Below are 19,668 nucleotides of genomic sequence, written 5' to 3'. Positions count from 1 at the left end.
GAGAGGAAACTTCAGAGATACAGTGCAACGTTTGCATCTTTGACTAGAAAACCTGGTGTTATGAGCCGCTGACACAACTGCATTTCCCATGTTTGAACACCAGGGTGCAGTCATGCACTTATATATTAACTTGGTATGAAATCCATCCCTCTTATAGCTGCTTTGCTAACTATGCTGAAAAGAGTAGACACAACATAGACCAAATAAAGAAAGGACATTTTGTGGGAAACACCATTCAATTATGGAAAGTCCTGGTGATATATGTCATATCTATCTTTTAAATCCTTATAAGGACAGGTGTGTGTTATTGTGTTTAAAAGTACTGATAAGAATAAGAATAATGATAACTAAGATCAGTTTGTTCATATCCGGATAATATTGCTCGAGCCTGAGGGCAGTATTCATCCTCCTAATATTCACGACTGTGAGATTCAGTGCTGAATGGCTGCTTTTATGTTGCCTCGGATGGCGGGTCTATGTGATGAATTATAGACAATAGGTTGAGGGCAGCCAACAGTGCATTTATGACAGATAATAAATGTGCGCTGCCAAACCAAGCCAATTGAAGTGTGCCGGTCTGGAATGGATAAGGAAGGAGAAAAGGAGTTCATAGACAAAAACTGTGATATTGTGTCAACACTTTATTATTATGCATCACCACCATGCAAAATCACTGCTATGAACTTGCTCAAAAATCAAAACTAGATATATTTCACACATTTATGATTTTAGATTGGCTTGCCACGTTCCTCCAAAGTGACTGAGTAAAGTTTCACACACACTCGGGGAAACATATCGCGAGTGTGTGTGTTTCGTGTGCGAGTCACAACGGAGATGTGTGTGTGAGAGCAGCAACGCTAACAAATGAAACACTGGCAAATGATCCAACCTTAATTCATAAACCAGTGCGAGTAAACACATTACGTTCAATGCTCCTACCAGTGTAAACCATTTGGAAGTCTCTTTGTTACACATTTTCACTGTATCTTAAACCAGATATCAGAACCAACCCATCTATTTCTTATACTTACAGACAGTTTATATGGATAGAGTGTACATGTATGCAGACAACATCTTCCCAGCATGAGATTGTAATGAGTTGAACCTCATTTGTTCAGTGAAGACAACCAGCATTGCTGCTGAGCAGGTGTGTGTTTCATTGTCAGCTACACGCTGCATTGACAGTTTGAATGACCTCCTTTTAGAGATCATCCAATCAGCTGAGGCATGTGTGCATTATTCCCTCCAATGTATGAAATAAAACAAACTTATCTGATCAGCCTGCTCCAAAAACAAATTAAAAACAAATTAAAAAAACAATACAAAAGCCACTTGACAGCAACTGTAAGAAATCTATGGTCTAGAGGTAAAATCTGGAGTTATACATTTATAAAATATTGAAAATGTCATCATCTATAACTTCAACTCCAACGCAGGTTTATTTCTCAAATCAGAAGACAAACAAACACTTAAACCTGGTTTGCTATTTGCAGAATTTGAAAGATTTGCCCCCCTGAACTAATAGTGACAGTGTACATTTGCTTGACAACTCATATATATATTAAAAAAAAAAAAAGGCTAAAAATCAAGAAGTAATTCCCCAAAGTCATGTGGTTTTTATGGCACCTGTGGTGTAATAGACAGCTCACTAATTAATCTCTTTACATCAGCTCACAGTATTACCTTAAATAATTGGTTGGTTAAAAATATATCTTTACATAAATGTATTCTGTGGTTGGATTCAGCCATTTATTCAACTTAAATTCTTCATATCTTCGGTGCTCCGTGTAGCCGGCCCCGCGTCGGATCGTCCAGTGTCTTCTACTATTGTTGCTCTTCATATTGCTCACCTGTCGGGGAAACAGGTTGTGTTACTAACAGCATGGTGTAATACAAGTAAACATCATATCACAAATAGTGTGGTGCAGGAATCACTCCTAAAAAACTTAAGGTTAGCGTTTTTGCTCTTCCTGTTCCCTCGTCTCTAAGCCAATGGGTTTTATGCCGACATAAGATCTGTGGTTATAACAGGCTCCAGAGATTTTAATGTTTTGTTCTACGATATCTAATACGTCAGTACATACCCCTCTCGTGAATTTTGAGGCTTTTATGCATCTTAAAAAAGGCGGTTATTAACAAGCAGCTAGATGAGACTAAACGTCGTAACGGCGACTGGTTCGTCTTTACAACCCAAAGTGTAAGTATCATAAACTTGTGTTTGCCTCAGAGCCTTTTTTCTGCAATAATGAGGGGAACCAGTGACATGCTTAACATAAATACCTCACCATCCCTGCAGCACTCTATATGCTACCTGGAGGACTCAGATGGAAACACTGTGGCATGAGAACCCAATGTCCAGATTTCTGATTAGTGTCTGTCATGTGGTCATTTTTTAGTAAAACAAAAAAAGAAATACATTGAGAAACACTGGTATGATGACCAACATGACCGCAAACAGAACGGATGCATTTTATTGTCGTTTCACATACGTACCAGTCACCTGGACAAACAAGAGTCACTGCTGCAGCGTCACCTGAAACACACACAGTCAGCATTAACACACAACATTCCACCTTCTCCCTCCCTCTCCGGTCTTGGAAAGCCGGAGCTCACCATGCACGCTTTGTCTGGCTCCTGCCTGTGCTTCAGCAGCTCCTCCAACTTGAGCTCGTCCTCCAGCTGCTGCTCCAGGTCGTTCTCAAAGCTCTCCTCTGCGGCGCTGGCACTCCTGTGACAGAAGACGAGAGCAACGAGTCATAACACCCTACTTATTAGGTATCTCTTACTCAGTTGTCAATAATGATGGTACATCCTACAGTAGTACCTCGATTTACATGTGAAGAAGGGATCTGAAGTCGCCAAGAGGTCGGCACGTCCTAAGTCTGAATCCGCGGTGCTCTCAGTCTCACTCCCTCCCTCTACGGGAAAACAGACCTTTTAAAACAGCTGTTGTCGAAAAAAACCTCAAAAAAGCAAAATGCAACCTCTTTTTCCATTCACTTCTACCTGAATTGAGTTCTTTAACCAGCGATGACATTGTGTTGGTGATGGAGTCAGCAGCAATGAGAAGGTCATTTCTCAGATTTCTCCTTGGACCTTTGAAAGAAACACACACACACACACACACACACACACACACACACACACACACACACACACACACACACACACACACAGTTTTGTCAACCATACTTTGGTATTTGGTCGACCCGTAACCAAAGTGCCTGAGCTACCCTGAGCGAAGGCCTCCTGAACATCCCCTCCCACGCCCATCAGGGAGTCCTGAGGTGTGTGAGTCGGGGTCGTGCCGGCAGAGTCCGAGTGGATCGGTGTGGGGATCGGCCGGCTGATGGTGTGGCTGGGGGAAGAGCGCGGAGAGCCGGGACCCTGAGTCTGCAACACAGAGACCGGATCAGTGTTAACTAGTGCCACTGTGTTGGCACTGTGAACAGACAAGCCCGACGGCAAGACTGGATGAATAGTAAGCATAAAATCCACATCAAAAGATTTCTTGTCAAAGCAAACCGTTCACAAGCAATGCAGCAAATAACTCCTTTCATTTTCAGCACTCAAGTCACAGCAATAAATCTCAAACGCCACAAAACAGCAACCATCTGTTCAGTTAAATCGTGTTTTTTTTTTAATGTTATTTTTTGGCCTTTTGAGAGAGAGGACAGCGTGAGAGTGAAAGGGGGGAGAGAGAGAGAGAGGGGGACGACATGCAGATAGGGTGGATTCGAACCTGGGGCTGCTGCCTCTGTACTTGTGTTATATTTTAGTTCATCAGAGACCTAAAAGTTACTAAGAAGTAACAAACATTACACACATGCTGGAAATGTACAATATATTATATGTATTATTATATAATATATTCATATTTTCTATCAGTTAAAACAGATTTTCTCTCTCAAAAAGCAGACCACGGACCAAACCACGAGTTGGTGATGTCTGGTGAACGCCACGCATCTCCTAATATCCGATACAAAGTTTTCACCCCACAACAGCAACGTGTTCACTTCAAACATGCCCTAAGTGAGTGTATTTCCAGCCTCTTTTTGCTTGGAAGTTTTCCCACTTACAGCTTGTTTCCGTTCCTCCTCCAGCTGAAAAAAAGACAATAGGTTATGGCTCATGAAACAACGGCCACATCACATTGAGTATTTCTAAAAGTAAAATCCAATCAGTATTTCCTCCAGGACGTGACAAGCATGTGGCTTCCTCATGCAAGTTTAATGGATTAGCATTGATCCTTTTAGCCTAATTAGATTGATATCCTGCCCACTTAAGCCAGTATAGTGAGCAGTTTATGGAGGCTTTGAGGAACTCCTGTCTTGGCTGAGGAAGATATTCTCGCACCAAAGGTTATCCTCTTTAGCGGGTGGCAGACAAGTTGTCTTGTTAGGTGCGATGGAGCATAATCCCAAATTCAATGCCCTGCTCGTTAATCATCCATCTGGACTCTTAGATAACACAGCTAATCAGGGGCAGATTCGACATCGTTAAGACAAACGTATGATGTATATATAGAATAATGGCATTTGTAACAGAGGTCAAAACGCAACATGTTTCTAATGCTGTGAAAGATTTGTTAAATGTGTTTTCATTTTTCGACCAGGTGAGAAACACGCAAAAGCAGATTTTTCATCCGTTGCTCAAAATCTCTCATATATATGTGAGTCCTGAACTTGTAATTTCTACATTAAAAAACTGATTTACCAATCTCAACAGAGCTATTACAGGTGTACGCCCTCTAATGGACACATTGGGTAATCGATCCCACGTTCCCTCATCTGCAGTGAGGTGCAGCGTTTGCTTTAAATTAGCTGGAGTGATGGCGCACAGCTGGGAGGAATTGTAAAACAAGGGAAATTCATCTAAATATATTGCTTACCACCTGCCTCCAAATGGGGAAAGAAAAAAATTACAAGCTAGAATAGACACGTCCACGTATATAAACATGCAAACTTCAACTAGAACAGAGCTGATTCTGGCCAAAAATGAAAGTGGGAACTATATTACCACCACCTTATTGTTCCACAAAGGAAACAGAATGTGTGTCGGTTCAGTGATCACGCAGGCGTCTTATGCCTGCTCTGTATTTGAGTGCCGTGAAGTCAAAGAGATGAAAGGCGCGTCTGCGGTACCTTGAGAAGCATCATTAGTTGTTCCAGCTGCACCATGAGTTCCCTGCGACTCTCCTGCAGAGTAGACATTCTTTGTTCAAGCTCATCTTTGCGTTGCCTAACAGAGAGAACAAGTTGTACATCGTGATGATGCCATAATGTCCAAAAAACAAACAAAAAAAATGTGTACAAGCATCTGCAGACTTTGACATATGCTGTTCATTTGTCTCGGAAAAAAGCCAAACAATTACATTATGTACGTTCCGCTGCGGCCTAAGCAACAACAAAAAAAGAAAAGCCACTTCATTGTGCAGAGTTACCTGAGAAGTCGTAGCTCAGCCAGAAGAGTGGGGTTCTGCTGACCCCGGTCAGGTGGCGGCTGGGAGGCCTCCTCATGCTGAAGGCGCAGCCGCTGGATTTCCTGCAGGATTTCCCTGTTACAAGCAAATTAGACCAGATTATATTTCAGACACGGTTTGACCACAAAGACCCCAACAGAGGATCTTAGCAGTGGACAAGGTCCAAATCTAAACTCAGACCTGCAGTAACTGATTATTCTTGGCCACTTGGGGGCACCGGAAACAAGCCGTGAACACATTTTATCAGCTTGGCACAGAACGCACAGCAAAATTACACTTGTCCAGCTGATGAATGTCGCCCCAACATTTACTCTCTTTCAGTGTTTGGTCTGAATTAAACTCCTGAGGGGAATATCTGGCTTTTAAGCTTCTGATCCTTAACTTTTGATGCTGAGCCAGTTGTGAACACCAGGCTTTTAGTGCTTTTTGTTGCTAAAACACAGCTGTCTGCTGCTGAAAGATGTTGGCTGGAAAACCAAAACAATGATACAAAAGACACTCAAGGCCTTTTTCACATCAGATATCTGGCCTTACTAGTAAAGCACAGGTGTTACCGAGGTCTCTTCTATTCCAGCCATGGCGGAGTGACCGTGAGCCCATAAAGCTCTGGAGAGCAGAGGGTAAGTGATAACTCTCTGTGGCTTCTTCACCATGTTACCACTGTCATATACAAATAATCATGTGATCCACTGTTTCTATTAAATAAAACTATTAATTACAGCGGCATTAAATCCAACATACTTGTTCACTGTTGCCTGTAATTGAACTTTTGTCTCCACTTTTGTTTCATTACTCACTATTATTATTTGCTGTCATTGTAATGCTAAACTTGCTGTGGCTTTAAATGATAAGTCTTCTTAACTGCTTTTCCTTTTTAATTATTTAACGCAATTTGTGGAGCCATTTTGAATACGTCACTGTGCGTGGAATACGCTTTATAGATAAATTGCCTTGACTTTCCTTACATAAGACGATATTCATTGGCCTATATTCCACACGGTGTGCATAATGTTAATATTTGCTGTCAGAAATCTGTTTCTCCGGGTGAATGTGTTGTTGTGGGATTGAAAAAAGAAGAGAGAGGGAGGGGGAAAAAAACTGAACAGCATCACCGAAGCAGTCGTCCCTGACCTGTTTTTGCTCTCGAGCTCGGCAATGAGCTGCCTCTGCTGTTTGTTGGCATCCAGAGAGCAGGGGAGGTCTGTAGGGATCCTCTGCTGTTGAGCCTGTCGGTGAAACCAAGCAGGAGACATCACGTGAGCCGGCTTTACCTCAGGATGATGTCATCCTCTACCTTATCTCATATCTCAAAAGGGGGGGGAATAAAACAGTCAAGTCACCAGCCATCCATCAAGACCTGATAAGAACATGAATGGGCATACAGGTCCGGCTGTAAACCTGTAAACCCCTTTAATCATCTTGGTAAATAAAAATAATAAAGTAAGAGCAGCAGCGTACGAGAAACCCTCATCAAGGACAGCTTTTTGGCAGTGGACACCAGATGAAAGATGCCACGATATCGTGAGCAGTAAATATGTTATATATCTCACCGCAGCATCGGCAGCCAGTCTAGCAGCATAGCGGGCGATGAGGCTGTGCTCCTCATCTTGATGGTTACTCTCCAGCAAGCTGATCAAGAGGAGAAAGGGGAGTCACAACACGACACTGTTACTACACAGCTACACGGATAGAAACTATGCAGGGAAGGGGGGCAACAATCCAAGAAAGTTGAGTTTGTTCAAGAGTCAGATTAGCTCTTTGGTAGAAAAGCTTCAGTTTGTACAGCAGAGGCCCACGTAATCATGCTAAGCTACTTATGTAAAAACCACAAAAGCAGGAATGAAGTTGGGTTATTACATAAAAGCCGAGCCGAAGAAACAGGAACAGTCTGATCTTTGTTAGCGGTTGTGTGCATTTCCAAGCACGCATACAGTAAAAGCACTGGAGGAAGATATGTGGGAGCTGCTCATATAATACAGAGAGCCAACGTGACAGATGACATAGCAACCGGCATTAAAACACACAAGCTTATTAGTCAATACGCCGTATTCCCAGTGTTCAAAGAAAACGTTAGTCCGGCTTTGTTTTGGTTTAACAATTTACACAAGATTTACTGGATCAAACTCCTTTTAGAGATTACCTAAAGAGGCAATGAAATCTGAGGGAAACAGCAGCTAAAAGTGATTAGGACCAATGAACTAAGTAATCTAAGCATTTGGAGTTTGATGAATTTTAATGTGATGAATATGAGACTTTTGCCTTTTTGTCCTTTCAGTCAAAAACAACGATATGTACGTTTTATAGACAGGGTCGCCCATGAAGTTGGAATCATTTGCAAATGTCTTTTATAGCACCAAACAAATGTTATGCATGAATTCATTTCACCTGGATACACATAATGAAATCATGCACCTGGTCAAAAGTGATTACTGATGCATTTAAATAGGAATAAACAGAGGACTGCATCTGAAAACAAAATATTCCAACTTTATGGGCAACAGTGTATATATATTTTAATATATGCTGATCTCTTGGTAGAAATTAACTCAGTTATTGCAACAATGTGTCGCCAGGAGGGTGCAGGCCGAGGCGACTGGCCTGACACACTCAGGATGAGGTTATAGGTTAGGCGAAGGGTCGAGGCGTGGCGGTTGAGCAGAGCACACGGTTTCCACTGCGGCACAGCGAACTAACCATGATTTGGGGTTGTTTTGGAGTAGCGTCACATAGAGGCCAATCAGAGCATGTTCGTCTGCAAGTCTATCGGCAACATCCAGGTTGTAGCTCAACCTGGAACGGTGCAGGGTTTCACAAAACATGGAAGACGACGTTACACAGGTGACAATAGAGAGACGGGGGATTAGAGAGAGAGAGAGAGAGAGAGAAACGTAACAAAGGAGAAGAGGAGGAGAGTGGCTGAAAAGCAGCCATTCATGGGTGACTAGAGAGACACAAGGCCATATTATGTTTGAGAGACACTGCAGTGATGAAGGCTTGGAGCACGATTAAGGACATGCCCATCAGGAGAGACTCCACCAGCCTCTACATTCTCCAAGCATCAATCACTGGCTGCTCCATTGTTAAAAGTAGTTCAAGTCATTTTTTCAACAGTCAAACAATCTGTCATGTCAAGCATGCACAGTGTTGTTTTGATGCAGCTCCTATATTTAAAGGCTTTTCATCTGCATGACAAACTCGGATAGCAACCCTCCCATTCTGGAGGGTCAGTGCAGAATAAGCCGAAACAGAAAAGAAATGAAAGGAATTCATCCAGAAAAAAAAAATTAAATAATAAAAATACATACGACATACTGTCTTAGTCTTTTCTATTTGCTTCTTTAAATCTAAAAAAAATTGCCTTGTCAATCATCAAGCCAACAAACCGGTAAGCTAATTTAGCAAAGCAGCTCATCCAATTAAAAAACTACCGGCAGCTATTGCACATTGACCTCATAATGATGGCTACGATACACGCTCGCAACACGCTAATGTTTCACAGAGCTCAAATGGATCTTAATGCATCCGCTAAATATTATAAGCCGTTTAAAACAGCATCACATTATGTATGTATGCAGCTTTGGCTGGTAGTTGAACGTCCACAATAACTAATTGTTCAGGCAAACTTATCCCACATTTTCAGAGAACCTTTAAGGGGACACTCCATCAATTTACATTTTTAGAAAATAATACTATATTTTATTATAATAATATAATTTGAGCAATCCCGGGTCGGGCTTTGGGACTTTTATGTTATTGTAATGCATCTCAACTTGTAGGTTTAGGCTTATATGCAAGTTGTACATTTAAAAAAAAAACATTTTTGTATTATTGCTTAGTATTGAAATGTTAATGAATTATGCAAATTTATTTCTTTATCTTTTTAATCCGTTTTTATCATCTTTTTAGGAATAGTATGGATATTGGGAGGGTTATCTTTATAAACTATTATTGACTTCTAAACTATCCTGCACAATGTTCACATGTTTACATTTGTTTACAGTACTGCCGGCTTGCCTCTATGTCAATATAAAATATCGGCCAATCCAGCTTTAATAGCACGCATGCATTACAAACTGGGGCTCTTTTTACAATCTGTCTCACAACTTTATGGAAGTGCTAAACTAAAGCATATTCCAGCTGTTTACAATCGTGTCATAAAGTTTGGGAATGTTATTCTCGATCATTGTTTTGCAAAAGTTAGAAAGTCAAGCTCCAGAAGGCACGGCACCCGGAAGCCCTGTATGATATCTGTGCAAACAGTAACCACGATGTCAGATGCTCTGATATGGAGAATATCCTAAAGAACGCTCACTCATCACATCTGTATGTTTTTCTATAAGAGTTATGAAAGGGAGCAGTGTTCCCTAAAGAATCACTTTCCTCATCAAGTGCAGGTGCAACGGCCTTTTACTATAAAACCATGATCCTCGATACTTTTATAGTCCAAAATTAAATATAAACAGTGACTGAAAACAAAACAACACGTGTTCATGTAAACAGGTATATTCCTTCACACACCTGGTGAATTTAAACGGTTTAACTGCTAAAGCGTCGACATAGAGATTGAAGGTAACATCGAAAGCGGTTTCTATTTGAAACTAGCAGTTAGTATTTCCCATAGAATGAAAACATGGTAATAGACTCTCCAAACTAATTGCCAATGATCTGTATGATGCATGCTTCATCCGGGGTCTTTGAAAAGGTCCCTCGAGTGCAACAATGTAAACCCACCATAAGAAAACTGGATCCGTAAGACCACAAGCACTCCAGTTTAAGCCCCACCATCATTAATTGTATTATTAGTCGCACATGCATTTGAGCTACGAAGGCATTCTCATAAGCACACCTGTGTCACTTACCCTCTCCCTTTCAACAGATGTGGAGCAGCCCCAGTCAGGGGCTTTCTTTGCTCACCACCATTATTCTTGCTGTAAGGCAAGCTACGTACATTCAGCACAAGGAACCACAAAGAGACCAAGCAGGATGATACACAAATGTTCCCCACATGCACATACTTTGGAAAATAACGGCACGGATATAAAGACAGTGTGGGTCACAGAGTCTTCAGGGGACGGGCCTTTAGTGAGAGTGATGAGTGAAAAGGTCCGCTGTGAAATCCAGGACATCCATTGTTACGGCCGTACTCACTTTTTGGTGGAGTAAGGGTTCCCTGATGTCGGCATGGAGTGGGAGAGCGAGTAGTCATTGGTGATGTTCACGGGTCTCGGTGGCCTGAACAGGAAACAAATGTTTTTTTTTAAATCACAAACTCAAGAGGCTGTTTTTTTTATGTAAAAGAGACACAAAACAAACTTTTGTCTGTGTTTCCTCCAAGCTTACAATCTCTGAATTTCCACTTTGGTAGATGACCTTTCTGTTCATATGTCAGGATGTGGCAACAAAGTCAGACATGATTAGTTACTCAAAATATGCAGTGAATGGAGGGACAAACACAGTGACTGACAGGGATCTGACAACACTGTAGATGATTAGCACGCACACATATGTAAGGACGCTTTTTGTGATGTGTTAAATAAAGCAAACTCACCACGTATCTCTGGGGAGAAGTACAGAAAAAAAAGAAAGGAAGGACAATCATTTATTACAATCAGCCAAGCAGTGCAGAGACTACACTACATGTAGAAGTTCCAGTCATTTAGAAATAAACAAGCAAGATCTATCAATAAATTCACTGGAGCGTTATGTTAAATATGCAGGACAAAATATGAATGGCTTATTGTGTGCATACATGTCAAAAAGTAAAAGGAAATAAAGAATATTTGATCTTGAATGTATCTTAGAAACATATATTTAATGCCCAAATTATAGGGATCCTTATAAAAAGAAAAATACGTCTTTTTACGTGTTTAAGTAAAAAAAACACGGATACATATCATTATCAGATATTGTTGCTCTCAAATACTGAGAGGTTCTGTTTTTAAAAGATCCAGGTCAGGCTCTCAAACCGACATGCAGCTCTACAAACCTGCAACAATCTGAACCCTCTACGCCTTCAAGCGTTTTACTGTAAAATACTGCAACTAATTTAAATGTGCAGATAAAAGGACAAACATATACGAACAATTTTGCTCCAGAAATAGCCTTATTGTCTCTCCCTATACCTGCCTTTAACAAAGGGTGAGAAGGTCTGTGCTTGTGTGTAGGCTGTCGTTGTTATTCACAACGCAACACAGAACGTCAGTCAAGCCAAAGAAAAGCTAGCAGCAGTGTTGCAGATCACAATCATTCCCAAGGCTATAATTAAGCCCCATTGATCAGTTGACCCAAGAGATTGACTGGAATCACTCCAGACTTCGAGGAAGCAACGAGATAATTATCAGCTGAGCTTGGAAATCGGAGCTTGGAGTCGGGGATAGAGAAAGAAGATGCACTTACACGATATGAGCTAGGTTGAGAGGTCTGTCTGGCATATCGGGAAACATGGGGTGAAGAGGCTCTCTGCTCGATGCACAGCTCAGTGACTTGCTGAGGGCATGGGATAACTTCTTGGCGGGGGATTTCTGGGAGAAACACAGAAATGATGTGCAAATTCTGAGCACGCAAGGACGGGGAACGTCTTTTCAAAGCACAGGGACACGCAACGCTGTCACCTGCATCCTTTACATCGTGGTGAAGCAAAACCAAAATAGCCACAATGACTGGGCCAGTGCAGACACGCCTCCCTTAGCCCGCCCCTCTCCTCCTTCCCTTACCCATGACGTATACTCCTTCATTTGGTGCTGGTTGCTATGGGAACCGCTGGCATGCCCCCTCCAGAAGCAGTCCTGACAGAGCTGGTAATTATGACATTGCTGGCAGCGGTAGCGGAAGCCCATCATGCTCTCAGTATGGCAGTAGGAGCACTCGACCGGGTGAAAGACTGCAGGGAGGAGAGGCGGGGTCAGACGCACAGATGGACAAACACATGCACACAGGCAGATGTGGTTGTAAGCCCGGATACTTTGAACGCGGCGGAGGATTCATTTCCATTCCTTTAAGGACAGATGTGCTATTCGGCGCGACTCATTTTAAATGTATACACACAAATCAGCACGACGACACCGTGCTCTGTATGTGCAAGAATGCGTGTCTTCTGCTCACGAGGAGGCGACTTGTGATGATGAGTACATCACAAACACACACACAGGGAGTAAGTCCCTATGGGTTGTCTTCAGTGTGTGTGTGTGTGTGTGTGTGTGCGCTTGACTGATTGTGTGTGTGGTGAGTCAAAATTATGATGCAAAGCTGAACTTTACATCCTCCCAGGCCCGCCAGCTTCCCCCCGTTTCCAAGCACCCTGTGTCTTACCGTTCTCCACGTTGGCGAGCCGATGCATGAGCGGTAACCACACCAGACACTGAGGGGGCGGGTCTGACATCAACGTATCGAGGAATGTGTTGAGGGAGACCTTTTTCTGTTGACGTCAGCAGAGTGAGATGATTCAACAGGGAAATAAAGAGGAAATCCTCCACAATGTCAATCTGCGGTTAACGAAGCCTCACCTGCTGCGTAAAGCACGTCCTCGCAGATTGTTCGGTGTAACCAAAAGACGGTCCCTCAAAAACCGCCATGGGTAATTTGAGAACCTCCCTCAGAAATTGGTCAAACTGCGAGTGCACCATTATGCCAGCGGAGTCTGATATCTGGGAAAAAATATCTGGGAAAACAATGCAGGGAGACGTTACGCAAATGAATCAAGCTAATTGTCGGTTGCCACCACAGTCGGCTAATTACAGTACACACAATACAATTATCCCACTTATTTGTGAAAACAAATCAAAGTAAAGCAGTTATTCAAATCAATTGTTATAATACAGCAGGAACATAGCCCTCCTTCTTTTCTTTCTTTTTTTTCCCTTCACGAGCCATTGCGACTGCTCCCACGGATTTTGTAGATTATGTAATAAACCCTATCCTTCACATAATGAATAACGACTTCTCCCAACCATGAAGAGCTAGGCCAGCGCTGCTTCTTTCTTTAGGAACAATAGGCTCGGCAGGCAGAGATATAGAAAATACAGACACTAATCATTTTGTGTTAGAAACTCCAAAGCAGTACATTACTTGGACTAGAAACAGCACGAAGAAAGATTTGCTGATTTATTAAGGGTAAAATGGGTGGTTTTCATTTCATTCCTCACAATTAAAAGTAAAACAATCATTTGATGTATTTGTGTCGCTTACATCTTAATTTATCCAGGATTTTCCCTCCACAGATGGTTGCGAGGGCCATCTTCGCAACAAACACAGATATCTTGCCGTGGCCCTCCCTAAAAAAAAAAAGGAGCAAATCAATTTTACATTACGCTCATAGATTATTTTAAAAGCATCTGCCAAATGCGGTGAATCCTATTAACTGAACAGCTTGTTTTTCTAAAAGGCACAACCTTTAAAGGCAAACTTGAATTACAGTGAGCGTCCAAAGTGTTTACTCGGCTTTCAGCATCTCTAAAAACAAACACTATGTTGTTGTGACATTACGAAATGAAATAGTTGCACTTTCACTCCACTTTGGCAGACGCTCCAGAGTCACATTTCACACTACATTAGCTCGAGTCAAAACCTCAGACGAGGAAAGCACGCAGGCGGCCGCCGACGCGTCCCGTGACGTGTTACTCACGGGTCGTGGGACGCCAGCAGGAAGTTGAGCAGCAGGCTGATGGAGTGCTCCACGTTGATCTGGTGCGTGGTGGGCATGCGCTTGTTGAGCTGGTAAAACGTGGTGGACAGCACCACTTCCAGACGAGCCACTGAGAGCTCCTCGTTGAGGTCCATGGTGTTGATGCCGTTCTCTCGGAAAGCCTCGATGACGTTCCAGATGTCAACCAAATGCACTGGAAACAGGCAAAACGGAATGTAAATAAATGTTGATGTGAACAAGTATGTGTGTGAAAGTACGCTGCATCATACTCACAATTGCATTTCTTCTGCACAAATCTGAGTTTGCAGGCCGTTCTGTACGTCGATAATCGTATGGAGTCCAAATCTTGAGCCCCTGAGGAAGAATTATTCATTAAAGAGCATCAGGAATGTCAACGCTAGGTCATAGATAACCTGGATCTCTGTGTGGAGACTCAACGTGTTCAATATCTGATGAATAAATTAAACTACCAAAATAGTAATAATACATTAGAAATGCAGGTCACATTATAAACATTACTTTGTGAAATTACCAAATACATCTTTATAACTCTATATTATGAAAAGTCTTTTTATCCTGCTTCTTTTCACAAAACTTGTTTATTTTACGTGATTATTGTTTCACTCCAGCAGTCCTTTTCCCAAAGTTTTGATTTCATAATGCCACGTTTCTCCCCATGTCCAATGCATTATGATCAACATTCAAATAATAACGTATGTGTTGATGTGTGCTGACTTTCATATTTATGTTTTCCCATGTTTCTGATGTGAACAGAAGATGTACTCAAAACCTGCTTCTAATTAGCCTGTAGTGTATTATGGTTACAGATATTCTGAAATATTGGAATTAAATTATTCAATACCAAGAAAATGAATGATGTTGAAATAATAATAATGATGCTGTTTTAATGAACAATTTCATGGTTGTATTATGCTTGATGATTTTCCATTCCCTCGTGTCTTATGTATCAATCTAGTGCCAGATTGACATGAGTGGAGACACTTTATCCATTTGCTTTACAAGAAAGTTAGAGAGAAGAATGTGTCATTTTTACAGTCAGTGAGTTAAACAGGAGAGAAACACAGATCATACTGAGCTGTGGCCCTGAGCACTCACTCATCTCCACAAACAGTTGCCTTCTATCTGCCATGTTGTCACCGCTCCGCCCCAAGTCTTCAATCATTCTGGTCAAGAGGAGAGAAAGTCACGTCAGAGCCGGCAGTTCCCTGAAACATACTCGCCACTTGGTTAACAAAGATATACTGTAATAACATTATGCCCATTTGACATTATGCAACTCACAGCTACATCGTATCATTCAGGAGGCGACCTCTGGGTCTGAAACGCTATGAGGAAGTGCCTTCAACTTAAATGGCTACTGGATGGCGACTCCTCTGGTTACTAAAAGTAGTCAGACTGCATGGAAGTCTATGTGATAATGACCGTACTTCTCACTTGTTACCTCGGTAAACATTGTAAACATTGCCCTAATTGTGGGATCTTTAATAAAGCATGATGTTCGTTTAGTAAATGATGATGATAAAGCAGGGTATGATTGAGGACGTGGTAATGTTCCTCAGAATTAGGTGACATGCTAATAGATATGCTGCTCATTGCAGAGCAATAAGCAGATAAACACGCTGTTTAATGCATTCTTAAGCGACACTTTTTCTTTTGTGTTTCTGTGTTTTTGGCTATTAAAAAAGGACACCACCCTTCAAACAATTCCAATAAAGGAAGAAGAAACACTCTTATTACAGTATGACCTATGCACATCGCTTCAGCATGTAGACAAATTCAAAGCTCGACAGGCCTGCTGTGTGTATATGGTGGCTATGCTACTGTATGATGGGACACTTCCTGTTTGGGTTAGCAATCAATTGAATTAGCAAATTAGTTTGTGGTTATTTCATTAATTGTCTATGTTGTGGTACATCTAAAGCAAACTATGAACTGAAATGATAGGGGCCTTAGGGGCAACACCTGCATAATCACTCAGTTCAAAACTGAAAATAGCCTGAAATATTGAGACCGTGTGCATTTTCATGCTTGATTAAATAACCAAAAACAAATTATTAAATACTAATAGGGGGGGGGGGGGGGGGGGGGGACAACAGGAGCCCACAGCTCATTTTACCCCTAGAGCTCCATAGCAGTTAATCCGGCCATGGTAAATTCTCACTGACCTTACTTTCTCAGTTTTCTACAAGTACATGTGCAAATTGAATGTAGCACACTACAGTGCTTATCAGAAATGTGAAGGGGGGAGGGAGGACACAGAAACTCTTAAATAAGACAAGGACAAGATTTTCATAGGGGCAGAGCAGCAGAGAGAATGCTCACACCATGCCTCGCTGCACACTGTCCGAGGCAATCTAATACACCTAGTCATGTGGTTTGTTGCCATGGCAGCAAAGATCCCAGCCACTCCGTTCGTAACCCCTCCACACTACACTACAACACTACACTACACTACACCAGACTGCCTCCTGCAGACAAGCAAAGTTTGTAGAGAAAAGTTTTCTCACTCGTAAATATTTTTTATGAGATAATGCTCTGCGGGACGGTAGCTGGGGGAACAGTGGCACTTCTTGGGCGGTCGGCTCTGAAAACACTTTTTCTGCAACACAATCGCTCAGGCATGGTATTTGAAATGACTTCAACTTTAATTGAAATATTATGCTGCAGAGACCCATGGTGTGGAAATTAGAATTCACCTAGTGTAAAAAAAGCAAGCAGCGGAGTTTTCCCCTCTGATTCCAGTCAGTGTTTGGCAGTCAGTTATGGAGCTCAATCTTTGAAATCCGGATAAGGAGGTAAAAGGAGGTAAAAATTAAACTACTAAATTAATCTGGAATTACAGAATCAAGTTGTAGGGAAAGTTGCACAGAAGAAAATTGGCAATAACTCATTTTTAATCACACAATATCATGACAAGTCATAAGTTAGGGTTCTTCTTATGAGAGATGCTGTAAATGACAACCCTGCAAGAAGACAAATACTACGTGATCTCCAGTTACAATAAGACAACATGGTGGATAACTGTTACAGATGTACACACAGCAATGTCAGGCCACTGCTAGCAGCCAGGAGTGATGGGTATGCAAGCTCATTCATCACTTAAACAGTGAGTGAATGTAAAAGCTCACAAATACCAACCATTATATATATGAACACTGATCTCCTTTCCACATCACAAGCATAACACATCCTGTGTGAGAGACATGTGACCTCCTGTGGTCTGTTTTCAGTCTCGGAAACAAATGAGATCGATACAATCTATTGCGCGAGCTGATATTAAACCGGCGCAGGCAAAACAAAAGAGTATGGTGGTGAAGGGACACGAGATGATCAACATACCTTTCATAAAGCACCATGGTCCTATTCCTTTCCCTTGCCTGATATCAGTGATACACCGATGCCAAGTCCTCCTCCTAGAAACAACCGATCCCAACACAAACCTCTTTCTAACGAGGAAACGTCACAACAAAAGCAGACCCCAAAACGGACGAGTGAAGATGTCTGAAATTAGAAACTGTCAGCTAGGATACAGCCTGTGCTGCCTCTATCTTTAACTACAAATGAGAAGGCTCCACATTCTTGTTCAGCTTTACTGGCTCTCTAGTTGCAGACCCCAAACCTCATTCCTGGCATGTGCCCAGCAGACATTACTCTCTCTCGCTCCCTCTCTCTCTCTGTGGCACAGTCACACTGGCAGCATTAGAATAATAACTGGCCTTAAAAGAGCACACCATTGTGTGCCATTAATGCTGCAGGGAGACTGGTAGGTCCGAGCACTGCCAAAACCACACCGAGGGTCCCACGGTAGACTCATTCTATCTTTAAATGCTACGCAAACTTCCGCTGGACCAATATTCCACTAATAATGCCTTATTAGTCCGTTATTTACATGATGAGTGTATTTCTGGAGCAGCTCAATAAAACACAGGGGGACAGTGCTGTTAATGTACATCCTTCTCCATGCTGGAACATTCATTTTCATGCAACATTTCCAAACACAAGCACTTACTTGAGTTATAGAGCAATCTGCTTTTGGCCCGCTCGGTACAGTACATCGCAGCTGTTACCACTGATTGGCCAGAGTTATTTATACATCACAAGACTATAAACTACACCGGCATCCTAATCCCATCCCCTGCCAGGAATATAAAAAAAAAAAAAAAAAGCTGTACCATTGACTTAAGGTTAATCAGTTATGGCTCAAGCACAGAGATGTTGTGCGTAAGGGTTTATAGTAAAGCTGTGTAGGTGTTCTCTTCCTGTCTGGTAGCAGCCAGTGATGTCTGCTGGGGGGCCTGTGCTCCCTGTCGCCTGCTGATGATCACCATGGTTTCAGCTGCAAAAAGGCCAAAACTTTAGCACCCTGTGTTAAACGAGAGTGCAGCTCTACACATTAACCGGTGCTGGGATTTTTGTTTTCCAACACTGTTTTTGAGTTCTTTGCACAAGCTAAAATACAACAAATATTCCAAGTATGAAAAACATGCAAGGTGCATTATGTACACTTGCATTTCGATTACAAGCTGGGAAAAGAGCTGTGCTCCAGAGTATAGACGGGGTCACATTAAAACGTCTGAATTCCAGCACAGCAATGCTGGCCAAAGGCAAAAAGGAGAAAGGCAACAGGCACCTTACGGTACATCCTCCTCTCACACATCACCTGTGACGCCGCTGACACCTGTGTGTAGCGACACACAGCTCTCATTGTTACACAATATCTCCGTGCACACACGACTACACGACACTTTCTAACGCTTTTGATTGCTTAAACTTCATCGGTGCAACTCATTTCACCCAGGGTGACAAAGTAGGTTAAGGTCGCTCTTCTGCTGCTTTCGCCAGCCACCGGCAGCAGCTGCAGCGGCGCACTTGCAACGAGACTTACCACTATTTATTTCGAGGCATGTCGTGCAACATCGCCGTTTTTTTCCATCCAGGAATCCGACAGCCGGTCGCGTCCTGCGCTGGGATCAGGGTTTCTTTGGTGTAGTAGGCTGCTGCATCACTGCGCGAAGCGGCCGATCTCGCGCCGCTCTCCTCGCAAAGCTTGTGTTGTGGAAATTTTCGGATAGCGTAGTCCTCTGGCGGAGGAGAACAGAGGCAGCGTTGCCTCCAGTGGGTGGCCTTCGCGATGACGTAATGCGGAATCTCTCCGCTCGAGTCGGTGTTCTTCGGCTGCAAAATGTGAAAGTTTGATGCAAAGAAAAGGGGCTAAATACAGGAAATAAGCACGTTTACGTACATCCTTTCATACAAATACGCGTTCCGTCGCTGGCTTGAAGCATCTTTGTTGCTTTAGGGAGATGACGTCATCGAAATAAAATATGCGCTCTTTTTAGTAACCTTTGTGTATGAAAACCATATTTATCAAAAAATAATTGCTTTACAACAAATCTGGCAAAACTTGCATTGTAAAACACTGAATACATCCCTCTATATATTTTGGAATTATGACTCCAAACACATTATTATCATTAGCCTGCAGAGGTTTTGCAACTAAAAATTAAAATATAAAAAAATAAAT

The 19,668-nt window shown here is 42.2% G+C and overlaps 1 protein-coding gene across 13 annotated transcripts; it reads right to left on the bottom strand.

Annotated features, from left to right (window-relative positions):
* Window positions 1–623: 623 nt before the first annotated feature.
* dtna (dystrobrevin, alpha) lies at window positions 624–19,272 on the bottom strand. 13 transcript variants are annotated; one of them, XM_084007209.1, is made up of 23 exons: window positions 17,484–17,621; window positions 15,240–15,307; window positions 14,397–14,477; window positions 14,103–14,316; window positions 13,667–13,752; window positions 12,985–13,139; window positions 12,791–12,896; window positions 12,196–12,362; window positions 11,879–12,003; window positions 10,631–10,714; window positions 10,342–10,422; window positions 8,177–8,272; window positions 7,033–7,111; window positions 6,614–6,708; window positions 5,444–5,557; window positions 5,145–5,241; window positions 4,080–4,103; window positions 3,234–3,393; window positions 3,007–3,096; window positions 2,825–2,918; window positions 2,614–2,728; window positions 2,494–2,533; window positions 1,725–1,850 (listed from the first exon to the last, which is right to left on the bottom strand). In XM_084007209.1, exons 1-22 carry the CDS (start codon window positions 17,498–17,500, stop codon window positions 2,516–2,518), a joined length of 2,166 nt encoding a protein of 721 aa, XP_083863335.1. In that variant the 5' UTR covers window positions 17,501–17,621; the 3' UTR covers window positions 1,725–1,850; window positions 2,494–2,515. The 13 variants fall into 13 exon arrangements, with proteins under 13 accessions (XP_083863331.1, XP_083863329.1, XP_083863324.1 ...); XM_084007210.1 differs by having other exon boundaries at window positions 10,342–10,410; XM_084007205.1 differs by lacking the exons at window positions 2,494–2,533; window positions 17,484–17,621 and adding an exon at window positions 19,030–19,272 and having other exon boundaries at window positions 624–1,850.
* Between the last annotated feature and the right edge of the window lie 396 nt (window positions 19,273–19,668).

This window comes from Eutrigla gurnardus (genome assembly GCF_963514095.1).
Source record: "Eutrigla gurnardus genome assembly, chromosome: 4".
Taxonomy (NCBI): domain Eukaryota; kingdom Metazoa; phylum Chordata; class Actinopteri; order Perciformes; family Triglidae; genus Eutrigla; species Eutrigla gurnardus.
The sequence above is the reverse complement of the archived record's forward strand: the minus strand, read 5'-3'. Positions and strand labels throughout refer to the sequence as shown.